General features: G+C 42.8%; 1 protein-coding gene across 3 annotated transcripts in view; it reads right to left on the bottom strand.

Annotated features, from left to right (window-relative positions):
* ARAP2 (ArfGAP with RhoGAP domain, ankyrin repeat and PH domain 2) overlaps positions 1–18603 on the bottom strand; it is a 137522-nt gene that overhangs the window by 27806 nt on the left and 91113 nt on the right. For all 3 annotated transcript variants that reach the window (XM_081207576.1, XM_081207575.1, XM_081207574.1), the window contains 6 exons: positions 16116–16279; positions 12927–13139; positions 11990–12095; positions 9243–9390; positions 3545–3613; positions 20–94 (listed from right to left, as the gene is read on the bottom strand). In XM_081207576.1, the coding sequence (XP_081063702.1) occupies positions 20–94; positions 3545–3613; positions 9243–9390; positions 11990–12095; positions 12927–13139; positions 16116–16279 (775 nt within the window). The remainder of the gene's footprint in view (positions 1–19; positions 95–3544; positions 3614–9242; positions 9391–11989; positions 12096–12926; positions 13140–16115; positions 16280–18603) is intronic.

The raw sequence follows: 18603 nt of genomic DNA on the forward strand, positions 1-18603 counted from the left end.
AAAAATAAATGATCCAAACCCGTATTATAATGCTGCAGTCTGGCTCCTTTCTTTCCACATAAACTTCAATTAGCATGTCTCCTGCCTGGGAAACCTAGAATAGTATGTAAAAAATGGAAATGTTAAAGAGATAATCCAGACTCATGCTTTCCTCTTGCATGCAAATCTGAGGGGGGCACAGGGTATTCCCATACAACCAAACTCCAGACCAGTGTTCGAAACTCCCACTGTTCTAGGTGCGTTTTGCGATGGGTAATTTCATTCATGCAAGCAGTTTCTGAGCTCTGGGTGCAGTACTGCGCCTAAGATTTCAGATTAAAATTGCAGAGTGGAAGGAAAGGAGGACCTTTTTCTGCCTCCCCACTTCCAGCTACTCTCTGAAGACTGGAGAAGAGACCCTCTTAAGAATATTAGGGGGTGGGCAGGGGAAGGACTAGACCATGTGAAAAATGAACATAATATTTTAGCTGCAGTTCATTCATTTTCAGCTTTGTATTGCGAGCCCATGCGCTAACCCCCCCAGCCCAGAATAAGGAGACACGACACAATGATGTATGGGGTAAATTAGACCACAACTTTATTGATTTCAGATGTAGGAAACCTTGGTTTAGGCACTAGAGGGCATCCCTCACATCCCCATTTGGGTCTGAGGATGTGCAGGATGTGAGGGACACTGCAAAACGAGAAATTTACACAGCATGCCTCCCACTTCACCGATATTGGGAGTTTGATCTTACGACACCACTCAGGGCCAGTGACTCCCACAATCACCCTTTAACGGGCCCTGCAAACACCACCGCATGGGGGTGCATAATAACGCTACCCCCCATTCCTAAGACAGACTATAGGATACCGCCCAAGGCCTAAAATTGCGACCCAAGACCGCGCATGAGGAGACGGTCGGCAGGAGCCTGCCCTTATCTGGCCCTCGCTCCGCCCCCCAGCCAGCCACCGATTGGTCAGCCAGGTGGGGGGGGCGAGTGATGGACAGCCCAAAGGTGGGGGTATCACCCAAGCTTGGGGAAGCCCACACCAGGTCACAAACCCCGCCCACCACTTGATTGGTGAGCAGTAATTCTTGCTATTAAAAAGTGTGCCTAGACATTCCATTGTTGCACCCATTGCGTGGTGAGTTCCCGCCTCCCCCTGAGGAAATAAAGACACAGGACACAAGAATTCAGATTAATGGGTCGAATTAGGCCACAACTTTATTGATTACAGGAATTGAGCGGTATTGGCTTAGGCATTGGTCCTAACTACTAACCGGCTTGAAGGCCGGGAGGTTTAATCACCAGTGGGAGGAGTCCTGCTAAGGCACGTCAACTAGGACCTCCCCCCGGTGTCACCGCGTGGGGGCGTTCCGTGGGCCCACACCTCCTTAGGCTTAGGACAAGGCCACGCCCCCCGGAATCCCTTACCGGACTACCTTTTTGTTTAGGGGAAGGTGATGGCGCTCCTTCCCCCTTCATTTGCATAACAATAGGACAGTACCCCCACCAATGCCTAACCACCACTCGAGCCAGGCCCAATACCCTCAAACCTGTAACCAATGCCTAATTCCTGGAATAATATCGCTCAGCCAAACATCATTTCCCGCATCAGAAAGATGCATGCCATCATCTCTGTAGAGGGCCACCTTGGGCAGCTGGAGCAAGGGAAAGAGAAGGAGCCTCGGCTGCAGCAGGTTTAAATAGCCAAGGCCCTGCCCCCGGAGCCAGCCAACTGGCTGGCCCGGGGTATGATGCGGCCGGGGATTCCCTCTGCTATTGCGGGGCCTAGAGTGGGGAAGGAGCGTGAAGCCCTCAACCCCACCTCCTATGTTATCGCGGAAGTGGCTTAACCTAGGTTTAAGGTGCTATTCAGCTCTGAGCTTTCATATCTCAGTTTCTAACACTGCTCCACACGCAATGTTCCTTTCTTATACATAGTAAACTGAGCTCATGTGACTACATCCGTTGCCACATTTGGGGCACAGATTTGATATAGGTCTTGGGCACCCTTTCCTCATATGTGGTTTACCCTTAGATGAACTTCCAGAAGATGGGCTGGAGTGGAACAGCAATGGCTCTACCCAATGTCAATGCCAAATCGTTCTCTACTGTAACTAATGACGTTGTGGCCATATTCAAGCCCAGACCACCCAATATACAGTTGTCCTGTGTGGTTATTCAACTCCTTAGGGAACTGTGGGGTCACACAAGCCCCTCATCACCAAAAACCTGAAGGAGGAGGAAGTCTCTTCCTGACAGGATGTAGAATTTCAGGGAGGAAATCAAACTACACATGCAAAAGAATGGAGGAAGACAGGATTTCCTATTAACACCACTATTAGCTTCGACCAGTTCAGATTGCCAGGGGTGCTCATTTGGTAGAGTATGCAGGAATGTTAAGTCTGACCCCAAAAAACTCCACACATGTAACAAATTGTGGGTGTTGCCCAACATGAGAGTGGGGGATTGTTACAGTGCATGAATTGGGGAGGGTAAATTTCCCATGGGATGGAGACATATATCTGTGCTTCTAGGATTCTAACTGCATCTATTGGAAACAATGAGACTTTATTTAGAGGAATTTTCTGTAGAAATACTGCATTTTCTGCTGCTAAACCCACATCACTATGTTTGAAAGAGTCACATAATGGAGAAATTAGGACTTTAAGGTCACAGTGCCTTCTGAGAATTGAAACTAATGGAATCATTTGCAAGGGGGGGAAACATTACAAAGCGACTTTGAAGAAAGCTTCTTAATTATACTGGCAACGATTCAGAAAAAGCCTATTTCCTGGTGAAATTTGCTTTTTAGATGATATTACGGGAAAAAGGTTGGAGGAAAGAATGAAGTTGACATTTGATTTCCACTGGGCGTATGTAAACAACTGAGCATTCGAGGAAGGGGAAAAATGTGTTGCAAATTATGGCAGCAAACAAAAACAGCTGGCAAAGTGTTTGGTGGGCAGGAAAAAAAATGAAGAACTGTTAACGAAGTGCCAACTGGAATGGAAAACAAGGTCATTGTAAGTGACATGAGAAGCAGGAGATTTTTCTTTGAGTTGAAATAGAAGTTTGGGCTAAACGAGTTTTATTTTTAAATTGGCTTTCTATTTTTAATCACTCTGAAGATAGATTTACTGCTCCTACCAGACAAAAAACTGCTGTTAATTTTCGTATTGCCAGCTGCTTTTCACTTCTATACAGATAGGTGCTGTATAAAATGTACTGTAACATCTATATACTTTTATTTTTGACTTTTGAAGGTTAACAGAGAAGGTTGGCTCATGCAACCAACAACACACAGATGCATCACCTGAATAGTTTGCATAAAACAGCTGGATATTGGCTCCATTCTGACTTTCTTTTTAAAATAGATAATGCCACGTACAGAGGCAGATCACTGCTCCATTTAGCTCAGTATTGTTGAAACTGACCATCAGGGTTTGAGGCAAAAGTCAGTCCCACCCCTACCTGCCTTTCCGCTTGCAAAATATTTGCCTTACTGCTGAGTGACCGCTCTTCCCCTGAACAAGGAAGGAAACATCATTACTCACCTGAGTATCCTTCCATTTGGTAATAAAGCTATTTTCAATATCCATTTGTTTCACCTGATCTTCATGCACCTGTTCATAAAAAATGGCAATATTGGTGCCTCTATTATTTATTACTATTACTACTACTACTACTACTACTACTACTACTACTACTACTACTACAATTTGTATGCCAACTTTCAACCGTAGATCTCAGGACAGTTCACAACATAAAAATACAATTAAACAAACACACATAATAAAAAGAAGAGCAGAAACAAAAAATAATCCCTCCCTCCCAAAACAAATTTAAGGGTATCGGATGCCAAGGCCTGGTTGAAGAAGAATGTTTTCACCTGGCGCCTAAAATTGTATAATGAAGATGTTGGTACTAAAGGGTTAAGAGGTAACAAGTCGCTCTAATCACTGAGCAGCTGGAAGTCATTAAGCATCCAGGAATGTGAGTTAGTTTGTATAAATAGTCAGTTCACCCATGTGTTTTCTCTCTCTCTCCCCCCCCCCCCCGTGTTTGCTAATATGAGTTAAGTTTAGAGTAAAGTTTTCTTTATGCCGGAGATAAAAGCATGTTTATCGCCAGGGTTTTTCTTTTGTCAATAAAGGTTTTTTTTCCTGAGTTCCAAAGTGCTTGCTCCAGGATTCTTCATTGAAAGGTACTGACTCTCCTGCCTTCTTCAACCGCTGCACGAAATTCTCTGCTGAGATAAGATTTATGGCGTTGGAAGCGCACTGGACGTTTACTTAACATTAAACTAATTAAAGTTTAATGGACAGAAGACGCCAGCCAAACCTTGCTGAGGAGAGCATTTCAGAAATGGGGAGCCACTGCAGAAAAGGGCTGTTCTCATGTTGCCACCTTCCTCTCCTGGAGGAAGCACACAAAGAAGGGCCCGAGATGGTGATTGCAGGGTCTGGGTCAGTTCAGATGGGGAGAGGCAGTCCTTGGGGTACTGTGGTACTGAGGTGTTTAAGGTTTAATAAATCAAAACCAGAACTTTGAATTAGGCTCAGATACTAATGCGCAGCCAGGGCACTTGGGCCAGGATTGGTATCAGATGCTCAAACTTTCTTGAGACAGTGGCTGCCAAATTCTGCATCAGCTAAGTTTCCTGAACTGCCTTCAGAGGCAACCCTATATATAAACGCATTGCCCACAGACTGTCTTGCCAGTGGTGCATGCTTTAGTTATCTCCCTCTTGGACTACTGTAATGTGCTCTATGTGGGGCTACCTTTGAAGGTGACCTGGAAACTATAATTGATTTAGAATGCGGCAGCTAGACTGGTGACTGGGAGCGGCTGCTAAGACCATATAACACTGGTCCTGAAAGACCTACATTGGCTCCCGGTACGTTTCCGAGCACAAAGTGTTGGTGTTGACCTTTAGGGCTTTAAACAGCCTCGGCCCAGTATACCTGAAGGAGCGTCTCCACCCCCACCGTTCAGCCCGGACACTGAGGTCCAGCACCAAAGGCCTTCTGGCGGTTCCCTCACTGTGAAAAGTGAGGTTACAGGGAACCAGGCAGAGGGCCTTTTGGGTGGTGGCGCCCGCCCTGTGGAACGCCCTCCCATCAGATGTCAAGGAAATAAACAACTATCTGACTTTTAGAAGACATCTGAAGGCAGCCTTGTTTAGCGAAGTTTTTAAATGTTTGATGTTTTATTCTGTTTTTAATCTGTTGAGAGCTGCCCAGAGTGGCTGGTGTATAAATAATATATTCTATTATTATTATTATTATTATTATTATTATTATTATTATTATTGCAGTAATCTAATCTTGCACCATTCCTAATACAATAAAACAAAACAATCGAAGTGGCTGTGTCACTGCAAGGCACACCAACTTTAAAAGTGAGAAAGACAGTGCCCTGGCCTACACATAGTGGAGGAGACATAATCTGAAAATAATTCTGCAGGGATGCTTCTTCCATGTTGCTATTATCAGGTGTGGTTCAATCGCATACTGGCCAACCACATTGCACAATTACAGTTGCACAACAAGGCCGCCTCTCCCACAGATTGGACATTTGGCAATAAGGAAAGTGATGAGGCCATGTACTGGAAAGTGTGGAATAACACTTGATGCAACTTCATCTAACCTCCCCACAAACAAATCAGAATGAATGCTTATTAACGGCTGACATCATCTAAACTCCCTGCAAAGAAATAGAGATAAATGTTCAATCAACAGGTTGTCTGGAAGTGCCCTTAGGCACAACCAGTGCTTTTTTTTCTGGGGGGACACAGGGGTACGCATACCCCTAAACATTTTATGAATTAAGTTTGGCCTCATTGAGGGGCAATATTTCAATATGAGTAGGAAAATGAGAGTACCCCTAAACATATTTTTTTAGGAAAAAAAACACTGGGCACAACCAATGCCAGGGATCGGTCTCCTAATTTTGTCCCCACACCCATCCACTCTCCCTATACTTGGTGCCTTCTTAGCATCCTTTTTCTGTGAAAAGTAAACAACTATGATAATGGTTGTAACTGAGACTATTCCCTATGCTAGTTTTCTATCTACAATGAGTTTTGATACAAAAATGTGGGTCTGCCACAGAGTTGGGGGAACTTTGGTCCTCCACCTGTTGCCTGAATACAGTCATACCTTGGATCCCAAATAACTAGGTACTCGGGATGTTTTGGCGCCCAGACACCACAAATCCGAACGTTCGATGGGGCTTCCACGGTTTCTGATTGGCTGCAGGAGCTTCCTGCAGCCAATCAGAAGTCATGCTTAGGTTTCTGAACGTTTTGGAATTCAAACAGACTTCTGGAACAGATTCCATTCGACTTCTGAGGTACCACTGTACAGCTCACACCTTCCATCACATTTGACCACATTGCCTGGTGGGAGATAGCAGCCTTTCATCAGCTGGAGAGCTACCGATTATCCCTACAGCCTGAAGAACAGGCGCAGACCAGGACAACTTGAGGAAGCCAGAACTGAACTTGCTACTGAAACGTTTCACACAGTTTAAATATACATAATTCTAAAATGCACACCTGTGTGTATTTGATAAGTTTAACCACACCACATTAAAAAAATATAATAATGACAATACCGTTCAGGGAGTGAAGAGCCGATCCCAGGTGAGCTAAGGGCTTTCCCCCAGCTGTGAGTGTTTTTACACATTTTGAGCAGAATCTCTACCAGGAAATTTTCAAAAATAAGTCGCATGAAAACAAATGGCAGGTGTGCACGATCATAGCTAATGGTGCTCTTGTACAGCTCTTGTTCATTTTCATAGGAATTGCACAAGCAAATATCCTGGTGAATTGCGCGCCCTGTTCTTATGCATTTGATTTTTATTGCTGCCTGTTTTACTGTGATCTTGTGTTCCAATGTTTATATTAGAACATTAATGTGGCCCATAGGTCATCGCTCTGGTGTAATTAAAGTGCAGAGGAAAATCTGTTTATCCCCCCTCCAGGCATTTCAAATTGACGTGCAGGTATTTTAGCTGTTGCCTTTTTTTGGTACGGTTTTATCGCTGCTGCTTTTATTGTTGTTTTATGGCATCTATAAGTTATATATCACTTTGAGTACCTTGCCCAGAGGCAGAAAGGGAATTAACAAATTTTCTAAATAATAGATTTTTATTCCTATTTCACAGTGAAACAATTTGAGGGCCCTATCAGACCCAAATGCAGATGATGATGATAATGATTCGGAAAATAAACAGAGTAAAATTGATGTTCACGCTAAAGGATTTACAGTGCAATTTTGACCCCCTCCTGAAGCACAGCTGAAGGGAATTAGGGTGGAACATACATGTAACTCCAGCACCTCCACTCCAAAGACTCTGGAAAGCTCTGCAGGTGTCAATCTACCAACACTAATGTTCCCTTGTTCCCATAGCACATCCATGGACTGGGTCTCCAATCACCATAGGTATTTTAACTTCCTTTGGTGGTGTCAGTGGAAGGAACAGTATTAAAAATGAATTAGTAACTGCTGGGGGTGGGGAGAGTGGAATTAAAAAGCCACCACCCCAACTTCTGCCCTGGCCTATGTAATAAATAAATAGTAATAGTATGGGACGCGGGTGGCGCTGTGGGTTAAAGCAGAGAGCCTAGGACTTGCCAATCAGAAGGTCGGCGGTTCGAATCCCCACGACAGGGTGAGCTCCCATTGCTCGGTCCCTGCTCCTGCCAACCTAGCAGTTCGAAAGCATGTCAAAGTGCAAGTAGATAAATAGGTACCACTCCGGCGGGAAGGTAACAGCGTTTCTGTGCGCTGCTCTGGTTCACCAGAAGCGGCTTAGTCATGCTGGCCACATGACCCAGAAGCTGTACACCAGCTCCCTCGGGCAATAAAGCGAGATGAGCGCCACAACCCCAGAGTCAGTCACGACTGGACCTAATGGTCAGCAGTCCCTTTACCCTTTACCTTAATAATAATAGTAATAATTGTACCTTGCCCATCTGACTGGCCTGCCCCAGCCACTCTGGGCGGCTTCCAACATACCGTATTGGCCTGAATATAAGCCTCACTTTTCCCCAAATTCCGACAGTGAAAAGTGTGGCTTATATTCGCAACCTTATGGTATGCACCCAGGAGCACGGTGAACTGTCGCCCACCCCATGCATAATCCCCCATCCTCTCCCCCAAGGCCAGAAAGTAAGAGAGCGAGGAAAGGTAAAGGCCACTGGCAACACAACGTTGATTACACCCCCCCTCCCATATGCAGCCAGGAGCATCAAGGAATTTGTAATCAGGTATTTTTTTCTTTTCCCTCCACCAATTTTAAAGGTGCGGCTTATATTTGGGTGTGGCTTATATTCGGGCCAATACGGTGTATAAAAACATAATGAAGCATTACACATTCAAAAGCTTCCCTATACAGGTCTGCCTTCAGATGTCTTCTAAGGGTTGTTTATTTACTTATCTTCTTGACATCGGATGGGATGACATTCCACAGGGTGGGCGCCACTACCAAGAAAGCTCTCTGTCTTGTTCTCTGTAGCTTCCCTTCTTGCAGTGATGGAACCACAAGAAGGCCCTTGGAGGAGGACCTCAGTATCCGGGATGAATGCTGGGAGTGGAGACGCTTCTTCAGGTACACAGGGCTGAGGCCGTTTAGGGTTTTAAAGGTCAGCACCAACACTTTGTGCACGGAAACGTACTGGGAGCCACTGTAGGTCTTTCAGGACCGGTGTTATATGGTCCTGGCAGCCGCTCCCAGTCACCAGTCACTGCTGTGAATAATGAACTTTTAAAAAAACAAAAACACCCCTAACCCTCAGTTTTAAGCAGCTGTGGTTTGCTTCTGTCCATGTTCTTTAACTCTCTCCCTTCTTCTACTGTCTCCACTACTAGTGCTTCTAAATTGTATACTCCTTGAGTGCAGGGACCTCTCAGTGTGCTAACTATATCATGGACAAGAAGATATACCTGCATATAGGTAATCTAAGATGACCATCAGATAGATTCCCCCCCCCTCAAGGGAGGACACTGGGTGCAACCCATAAGTTTAGGTTTAGCTGCTCTGAGTCAGTCTAACTTCAAAAGGAAAATGCTAAAGTCGAAATTCTTCAGATTGAAAATCAAAGAGAGAGATAACAGTGTTTTTCAGGCCTGCTGAAAGCTTTTCTGAACAAGAGACAAAGTGCTGTATAAGATGCCTCATTGCTGTTTTCAGCCATTTGCTAAATTATATTATTGGAGAAATCTGATAAATGTGCTGGTTACTTACATCAAAGAGATGCACATAATTTATAATCAGGTCTTCGATCACATCAACTTCTTCGCTGGTTTGCCCTTTGGTCTGAAACAAGCACGACGAAAACACCATGGCTAGATTGTGTGGATCCATGTGATTGATTTCCGAACACTTTTGTACCCTGCGCAAAGTTAATAAATCCATTTAGAAGGCTTCAGTAGGCATTGGCTTGTTTAAGGGAAGAATCCCCCAACCCAAGCCCACGACACAGCATGCATTTCCAACACAGCAGCTCAACTTAAAAGCAGGCATCCATTAAAATGAAATTATGCATCTCATTTTTTCCTAGATCATTAACTCACCATTCTCTTGCCACCTGTTTTTACACAAACAGATTGTTCTGCCTTCACACAAACAGATTGTTAGAGTATGGTGAAGTTGCTCCCTCCAGGTAGGCCAGGGTATAGGACTGTTTGAAACAGTGAACAAGCCAGCTGCCTTGGGAAGGTCAGAAGCAGAGCAATATTATGGAAAACACCAAAACTAGTTGCTTCTTCTCCCCATCTGGCAATCAGGGATATACTCTGGAGGGACGTAAAGTCCACCTTCTGACCACCAGCTATCTTATTCAGCAAACGGGACACGGGTGGTTCTGTGGTCTAAACAACTGAGCCTCTTGGGCTTGCTGATCAGAAGGTCGGCGGTTCGATTCCCTGCGACAGGGTGAGTTCCCATTGCTCTGTCCCAGCTCCTGCCAACCTAGCAGTTTGAAAGCACGCCAGTGCAAGTGGATAAATAGGTACCGCTGCGGCGGGTAGGAAAATGGCGTTTCTGTGTGCTCCGGCTTACATCACGGTGTCCTGCTGCACCAGAAGCAGTTTAGTCATGCTGGCCACATGACCCAGAAAGCTGTCTGTGGACAAATGCCGACTCCCTCGGCCTGAAAGCTAGATGAGCGCCGCAACCCCATAGTCGCCTTTGACTAGACCTAACTGTCCAGGGGTCCTTCACCTTTACCTTTTTTTTACCTTATTCAGCAAACAAACACTGCCACCACTAAGCTTGTGAGATTTCATACCTTCACAACTAGAAGGGCTAGGAATTTTTGTAAATAAAATCAATGTGGAAATCTCAGAAAGTGGACTTTCCCCCATTCAATAGTATATTTGTATGAAACTACTCCATACATAGTCCTGGACTTGTAGAATATTAATGGTGACACAGATTGAAATTCCCAATTCCCAGACAGCTAACTGATGTGACTCCAATGTCAGCTACCTCCAAATTTGAGAAGCAGTATATGTGGGGCTGCCACCGGAGACAGTTTGGGACATGGCAGTTAATTCAAAATACAGATGTTCAGGCTTTGTGAATAAATACACTTCTGGCAAGATCCATCACCAAGTGAAATTAACCAGCATCTGGAAGTTATCAGTTGCTATGGATTGGATTGTCATGGCTAGCAGTGACAGAGCATAGCGCCGAAGAGCTGCGAACCAGGAAGCCGCCAGGTTAAAATCTTGCCTCACCCATGAGTTCCCTAGATGGCCTTATGCAAAGTACTATTCTCAACCTTCAGGGGTGACTGCCATTGTTTACGTAGCCCAAACATCACCAGCTGTGCACAAGAGAAAGGTGTTGGCAGAAACTGAGGGCCTGACTGACAGAAGTACTGCAACAGCTTATTATTACTTATTACAGTTAATAAAATATTATATTTTATAATATAATAATATGTCATATAATACATTGTGCAATATATTCACACCATTGCCTAAGGGCTGTTATAAGAATTCTAAGGTCTCAAATAGAAATTAAACATTCATAAATGTACAAGGCAAGCACATACAAAAGCATATAAACCACGTGTCTGAAATAGTACAGGAGAACAATCCTGAAGCCATTTTGACTCTCTCTGCAAGGAGGAAGGAAATGCAAAAGCCTCCCCATTGTCTTTTGCTTACAAATCCTGTCTTGTGTATGAATGGAGAGAGCCTGTGACCTGGATTCAGGAACTAAAGTATTTACCATCACAAAAGAATGACCACGCTGCCCAGGTAAAGCAATCAGTGACCATTTTCAGGTATGCTGGCAGACAGGATTTCTGCTGTAGACCACCTCTTTCTGTGGTGTATGTATGATGTTTTGGGGTGGTGGTCTTGGGCTACCGGGTGGGCAATTTCAAAAGTCTATATAAGGGCTTGCACACCTTTGTTCTCCTCCCTCCTGCATGTTTGTGAGTGGGGACCCTGTTGCAACAGTTCTTTGAGTAAAGATCATGCTTACTAGCTGCTTTGCTTCTCAATATACTCTGGTTGGCCTCTGTTATTTTCTCCCACCAATAGGGAACCCACCTAAGGACTGTATATGGGCTCTTGGATACCCCATCAGAGAAGAGGAGCAGTTTTTTTCTTATAACAGGGCTATCAGCTGCCAACTGGCTTGTGCTGATCCTCATCTTTAGTTGTCATCTGGTGATCCTGATTGCTAGTAATGTTTTGAGATTGCTTCTTGTGATTTTATTAACATATTTTGATGTTACATGGAAGCCCACCTGGAAAGATTTGCATTCTGCAAGGGAGGCGAAATTTCAACTATGATAATTCCCCCTTAGAGCATTCCAAGGATTCCTGAGATAGTATATAAATAAAATTTTGATCATTATCTGGTATATCTAACATTCATCTCTCCCCACAGACCTTTGACAAAGTTAAAAGAAGATGTATAAAGAGCTTTCTGTTATAATACCTTCTTTTCAGTAGATTTACCAACACACTGACCTGTAAAGGTGCTCCATTAAAGCTGCCAACGTCGCCCTATTGACTGGTGGAAGTGTTCGAATAAAAGTGCTGTACTTTTTCACTCTCTTTTTCTCATCCAGTGTATCTGATAGAGAATTGGGAGGGGGGGAAATTAAATTACCCAGCATTAACAGAAGTGCAATCCAAAAGAGAAGGATATTGATCCGCCATCTCAGCAGCATCTAGTCATTTAAGATTATTATTCAGCCAATCCACCCCTACTTCACCGACACAATATTGGTAAATTCTCTTTTGACGAGCTATGTTTGAAGGAAAACAATTTGGAGAACAAGGAGGTTACGCCTTGCAACTTTTGTATTCTTGTACCGCCTGCAATGAGTCGCAGGCTAAGTATCCATAAAGCAGATTCTTCTGTTTGCTCATGGATGCACTTAATGGGCAGAGCTGATTAAAATACAAATGGGCAAGACATACAAATAGGTAGAATGGAAAACTGAGTCTTTCGTTGCTGGGAGCAGGTTACTTGGAGGTCACAATATTGATTGGAATACATCCCTCTTGAATGACACCATTAACAACTCAGATGGTCTAGTCCACAGTCTGAAAAATATGTTTTTTCCTCCTCAGCTCGGTGTTTTCCCCCGCTGTGCTTCTTTCAACAACCTGTTGTTCTAAAATGTGTTATACCCACTCGTCCCCATGTTCTGTTTACTGATAATCATATTTAATTAGAACCCACCCTTCTCCAAAGCTTAGAGAGGGGCAAAGGCACTTATAAACCCTGTGATGACTTGGAAATGAATGAGACATCTCATTGCTTTTTGAGCCTCACTGAGGCTCAGCACAACATCAGAGAGAGCTCCCAAAAAAATTTCAGGCTTGGAAGGAGGACAGGGAGGTTCAGAAAACAGATGCAATGTCTCTACGGCTTCGTCAAAAACATGCAACACATTACCTAATGCAGAAATCCAAAATGGATAGAGTTCTTTGGTAAGCAGTGCATCATCTATTTCAGACAGAAAGCATTTCAGTGCATCAGTGACATCTTCCAGCTGATTTGTCCCAGCCCTCAGCTTAACACTTCTCGCATCTTTTTTGAAGCACTCCAGAAGTTCATTCACACGAGAAGGATCCCCTCCTTTCAGGTAGATGTGTTTGCTACCCAGACCTTAGCGAAAGGAACACAAAATCACTTTCAAAAAATTTTTAATTATGCCTTAAATCAGGGGTTGTCTACCTGGTCCCTACCACCCACTAGTGGGCGTTTCAGGATTCTAGGTGGGTAGTAGGAGATTCTACAGCACTAGCTGAATCCTTCTTCCATCGAGCACTGGTGGGCAGTAAGGAAATTTTACCATCAAGAAAGATGTATTAGTGGGCAGTAGGTATAAAAAGGTAGACTACCCCTGTCTTAAATAGACCAATACTTCAATATAAAAATATTGTACAGTTAGAGGGGGAAAACACAATTTGAACAAATGGCAATACTTCAGGTTGCTCTGTATAATCATGATTTTAACACTGTATCACAGATTCAGTTAAGAGGCAGCAACACAGAAGAAGCTTTTACTGCATGTATAACCAGTGGTAAGAAAGGGGGGAAGCAGGAATCCTAGGCTAACTAAGAGATTCTCCTTGCACTAGTGGGGGGGGGGCAAGTCTGTCACTTTCTGTCTCTCATTTTCCCACCACCTTGGATCCCGAACGCCTTGGCTCCCGAACATATCGGCTCCCAAATAATCAAAACCCGCAAGTGAGCGTTCTGGATTTTGAACAATTTTTGGAAGCTGAATGTCCGTTGCGGCTTCTGATTGGCTGCAGGATGCTCCTGCAGCCAATCAGAAGCTGTGCCTTGGTTTTTGAACAGTTCCAGAAGTCAAACGGACTGCTGGAATGCATTCTGTTCAAGAACCAAGGTATGACTGTACATGGTATCTCAACTTTTCTCAGATGTTTTGCCATTCCAGCTCCATCCAGCACTGCTTGCAATCCTTTAAAGTTTCAGATTACTCTCTGTACATCTGCTTGTATGCCACAGTACCCTAATGGTACAGACATTTATTCGTTTCTTACATATCATTTATGCAAAAACATTGCCAGGGTTTTGGCTAATTAAACAATCTATGATCTTTTAAATTGTATTGTTTTTTCTTTGCTACTATGGTATGTAGTTTTTGTGTTTTTATATGGTAAACTGCCCTGTGATTCTTGGATGAAACCTGGTATAGAAATCTAAGTACCGTATTTTTTGCTCTATAAGACGCACCAGACCATAAGACGCACCTAGTTTTTGGAGGAGGAAAACAAGAAAAAAAATATTCTGAATCTCAGAAGCCAGAACAAGAGGGATCTCTGCACAGTGAAAGCAGCAATCCCTCTTGCTATTCTGGCTTCTGGGATAGCTGCGCTGCCTGCATTTGCTCCATAAGACGCACACACATTTCCCCTTACTTTTTAGGAGGGAAAAAGTGAGTCTTATAGAGCAAAAAATACAGTAATCGATATTTCAAGGACCACTTCTCCCCACATAAACTGTCCCAGACACTGCGTTCAGCATCTGAAGGCCTTCTTTGTGTGCCTCCGCCATGTGAGGTGCAGAGGGTGGCTGCACAAGAATGGGCCTTCTCTGTAGTAGCTCTCTGTTTGTGGAATGATCTCCCCAGAAAGGCTTGTCTGGTGTCATCGTTATACACCTTTAGGTGCCAGGTGAAATCATCCCTCTTCAACCAGGCCTTTGGCTGATTAATAGTCTACAGCCTTTTAAATGTGTCTGTGGGAAGGGTGGGGGCTGTTTTGCTGTTCTTGCTTTAATTATTTACTTGTGTTTTTATCTTGTCTTTTGTTCTGTGAACCACCCCAAGATCTTGTGGTGAAGGGCAGTATTCAAATTTAATAAATAAAAATAAAATAAAGAATTTCCATGGAAGCAACTCTTACACAGCTAGGAGACCGTTTAAATGATCCAACTTGAATGAGAGCCATTCAAGTGGGCGTGTCCCACACAACTGGAACTCCACCACCACTCATGCGTTTGGATCATTCAAATGTTCTTGCTGGAGCTGATCACAGACTAGCGGCTTGGAGACATGCATGGCGCAAAGGGTTCTGGATGATAGTTTTATCAAACCTTCAAACCTTGTAGAGCACTGGCAGAGCTTCTTAGGTCTCCCTGTTGTCCATAAGATCAGAGATTGGATATTACAACACATCCAATGTTATTTTGTGGCTGAACAGTGTAGTGGGAGATCAGCAGAGCAACCTTCCTCAACATGGCAGGTTCTAGCAGTCTTAGCCTTCTGGCTTTCAAACACCTTTTGAAAGCCACGGCCTGATAAGCTGTTGGCTTCACAGCATGGCAGCAGTTCTTAAACTAGGTACCAAAACAACATACACCACATAGATCTTCATCTTTCAGTGAATAAGATCCTGCACCCAACAAAAATAAATGGACCTCGAATACTACTGGCCCAGAGATGGAAAGAGGACAGAGTTCCGACCAGAGACGAATGACTGATGAAGATGATGGACTACGCCGAAATGGCTAAATTGACCAGGAAAATCAGAAACCAGGAAGAGAAGAACTTTAAGACAGAATGGGGAAAAAAATCAATGTATTTAAGAGAACACTGTAAATAACTGAAAACTTTGGCAGGATTTGATTAATGCTTGTAATGTACAAAAAATATGGTAAAAATGGATGGTGATTATTTTTAAAAATAGAGAAAATAAGAGAAGCAGTTGGGAAAAAGATTGATAATGGCAACCATGGAAAGGTGGAGTGGTGTCAAAGGATTCAGAGAATCCTAAATGACGATGTTGATGTTTAATGTTTGAATTCAAATTTGTTATGTAAAACTTTACACACACACACACACACACACACACACACACACACACACAGGACCTCAAGAAGCTCCTTGTAAGGAGATGCTCTCTGCCTTGACTTGTACATTTTAGACACACACAGACACACACAGCCATGCAAATAACACAGTGCAACAGTGTGAACCTGTGACAAAGTGTGGTCTTTGCAAATAGCAGTTCAAGCCCAGCTAATGTAATCTGATATAGATGCTTCTTAAGTACTCTATCCGGATGCATCTCCAATTTTCAGGAACTTGAACAAATGCTCTGCTCCACTTACCATACTGCGTAACAAATGCAGTACAGCTGTTCACTATAATCGGGACGTCATTTCTGCTGAGCTGCTGATCTTCTAACACGTTGCCATCTGTACCTGCTGCTTTTTCAATTGCGCTGTGCCAGACTGTGAAATCCAACTTTGTGTGGCCGTGGATGTATAATGTTCTGCAGCAAAAAAAAAAAAAAAGTTTTGGGAAAATATTTTGAAAGGAGCAATAAGAGGGTGAGTGGAGAAAGCAATTCTTATTTTAGTGAAAAAGAGCAAGATGGATATCGTATGGATAGGTGAACACAGACCAACTGAACAGCTGGCCATAACCTAAGGCTGAAAACAGCCACAATGCTGCTTCTCTTGAAACACTCTCACTTTTGAGAGAATATTCAAAGAGAACATGAATATTTCTCCTCAGGGTTGAACTCAGATGATGAGGAGGGTGGAGTGAAATCACATATAGTTTGATCCTCTTCAAAATTTGTCAGCTTCTTGGTGCAAACTTCTCCCAATGAACACATAAGCAGTGTTGATTAATAGGCATATTGCTGCAAGCAATTCCCCCTATTGTAATGCATTTTGGAAGGTTGTTTTCACAAACGTATGCATTTTATGGAGATTTTCCTCTAATATATGCATTGTGTACATACTGTTTGGATTTTAAAGGTTAACAGTTTGGTTCACATATCGGTTTGAGGATTGTGAGAAAGGTAGTCTCCAAAGTGTCCCAAGTAATTGCTGGAGGTGTGGATATAAATCAGGCAAATGTGGTGGCTATGTAAAAAAAATCCAGGCATTTTGGGAGCGTATCCACTTAGAAATACAAAAAATAATAAAGACTTCCTTTAAGAGAAAACCAGAAGCTTATCTCCGGGGGATCACAGATTCGGATATCCCGCAAAAAATGAAGAGTATATTTTTATACGCCACAGTGGCAGCAAGAGTTCTTATCGCTACAAAGTGGAAGAGTGATGAAATCCCCTCTCCCCATGAATGGATCCAAAAGTTAACAGATTATGCGGAGCTAGATAGTTTATCAGAAAAAATAAAGAACAAACCAAAACAGGAATTTATTTCAAAATGCTAAGTCTTCAATGTTTATTTGAAAAACAACTACAGTAGTTTAAACTCGGTCGAAGCATTTGAATAACTTTAGTAGTAGATTTAAGAAAGATGTGAAATTTAAGATAAATCAATGATTAGTTAATTTAAGACAAAAATGTGTTTTGGCAACAAATAATAGATAATTGAAACAAAGAATGGGCGGGAGGTTGGGCCTATAGTCCAAGGACTGCTTTTTACTTTATTGATTTGTAATTAATATTGTCGTTATCACTGTTTTGTTTGTATTCTTGTCTTGTTTTTTTTTTCCTTTCTTGAGTATCAAGAAAAGAAAAGAAAAGAAAAAGGTAGTCTCCCATGAAAAGACAAAATAATTTTGATTTTTCCCTCCAACCCTACTTGACACGGAATTTTGCATGAATGACAAAATGCAGTTTGGACAACAAAAGCTCTAAAAATCCATGCTTTTGATAAATTTATTCAATACTCCTGTTGGATATATAAGCTTTTATTGCCCTTCATTAAAAATGTATTATTTCCACATCATCTGCATTTGGGGGCTATTTTAAGCCTTTTGAGTCATAGTACCCCTTGTAATCTTGCTGAATTTCACAATATCTACAAAGGCACAAAAATGAATCAATGGTTGAGAAGATTTAAGATGCTACATCCCATAAGATAGTATGACATTGTGCAGAATAGATACACTCAGGAATAACTAAGTGAGATCATGAGCAAAAGTAAAGTATAATAAATATCCATCAAACAACTGAGGAAGTGAACACATGAAATTTTCTTTTCTTTTTCTTTTTACTCTGCCAATGTGTTTTCTGAGGAAATTCACCACTTAGGGTCAGGAAATGGAATCAACAATGGATTTAGTCCTGTGAGAGGGAGGGTGGGTGGGTGTGTAAGAGAGAGGGAGTTATTCAAGATGTATGTGGTTATTTATAAAGCTCTTGTATCCAACTTACAATGTGATTCCAGCAACCGGTATAACTCTCTTCAACTGAACAATGCCTCAAGCTGCTTTGAATTCTGACAAGAAGTGTCAGGTGTCAGAAACAGTATAACCTCTGGAAAGCCTCTATCTGCTATAACTCCAATCCCCTCTGTGAAGTCTCCCCTCAGATTCTCCACCCCAGTCAAACTGGTTCATTGAAAAAGTATTTCTCAGTACAACCAGCCAAGAGATGTGCTCGGTTCTAGATATGCGAGTCCTTTTCTCTACATGCACATCAATCTGGAAAGGGTACAGAAAACCTGACCAAGCTACCACATAAACCCCAATGTGACTCTTTCCAGAGCACCCATGTGTTGTAGTCAAACAGCTTCTACAGTCAAACCTCAGTTCTCGAACGGCTCCGTTTTTGAACTTTTCGGTTCCCGAATGCCGAAAACCCGGAAGCAAAATGCTCCGGTTTTCTAACGTTCC

This window comes from Podarcis bocagei (assembly GCF_964188305.1).
Source record: "Podarcis bocagei genome assembly, chromosome: 9".
Lineage (NCBI taxonomy): Eukaryota > Metazoa > Chordata > Lepidosauria > Squamata > Lacertidae > Podarcis > Podarcis bocagei.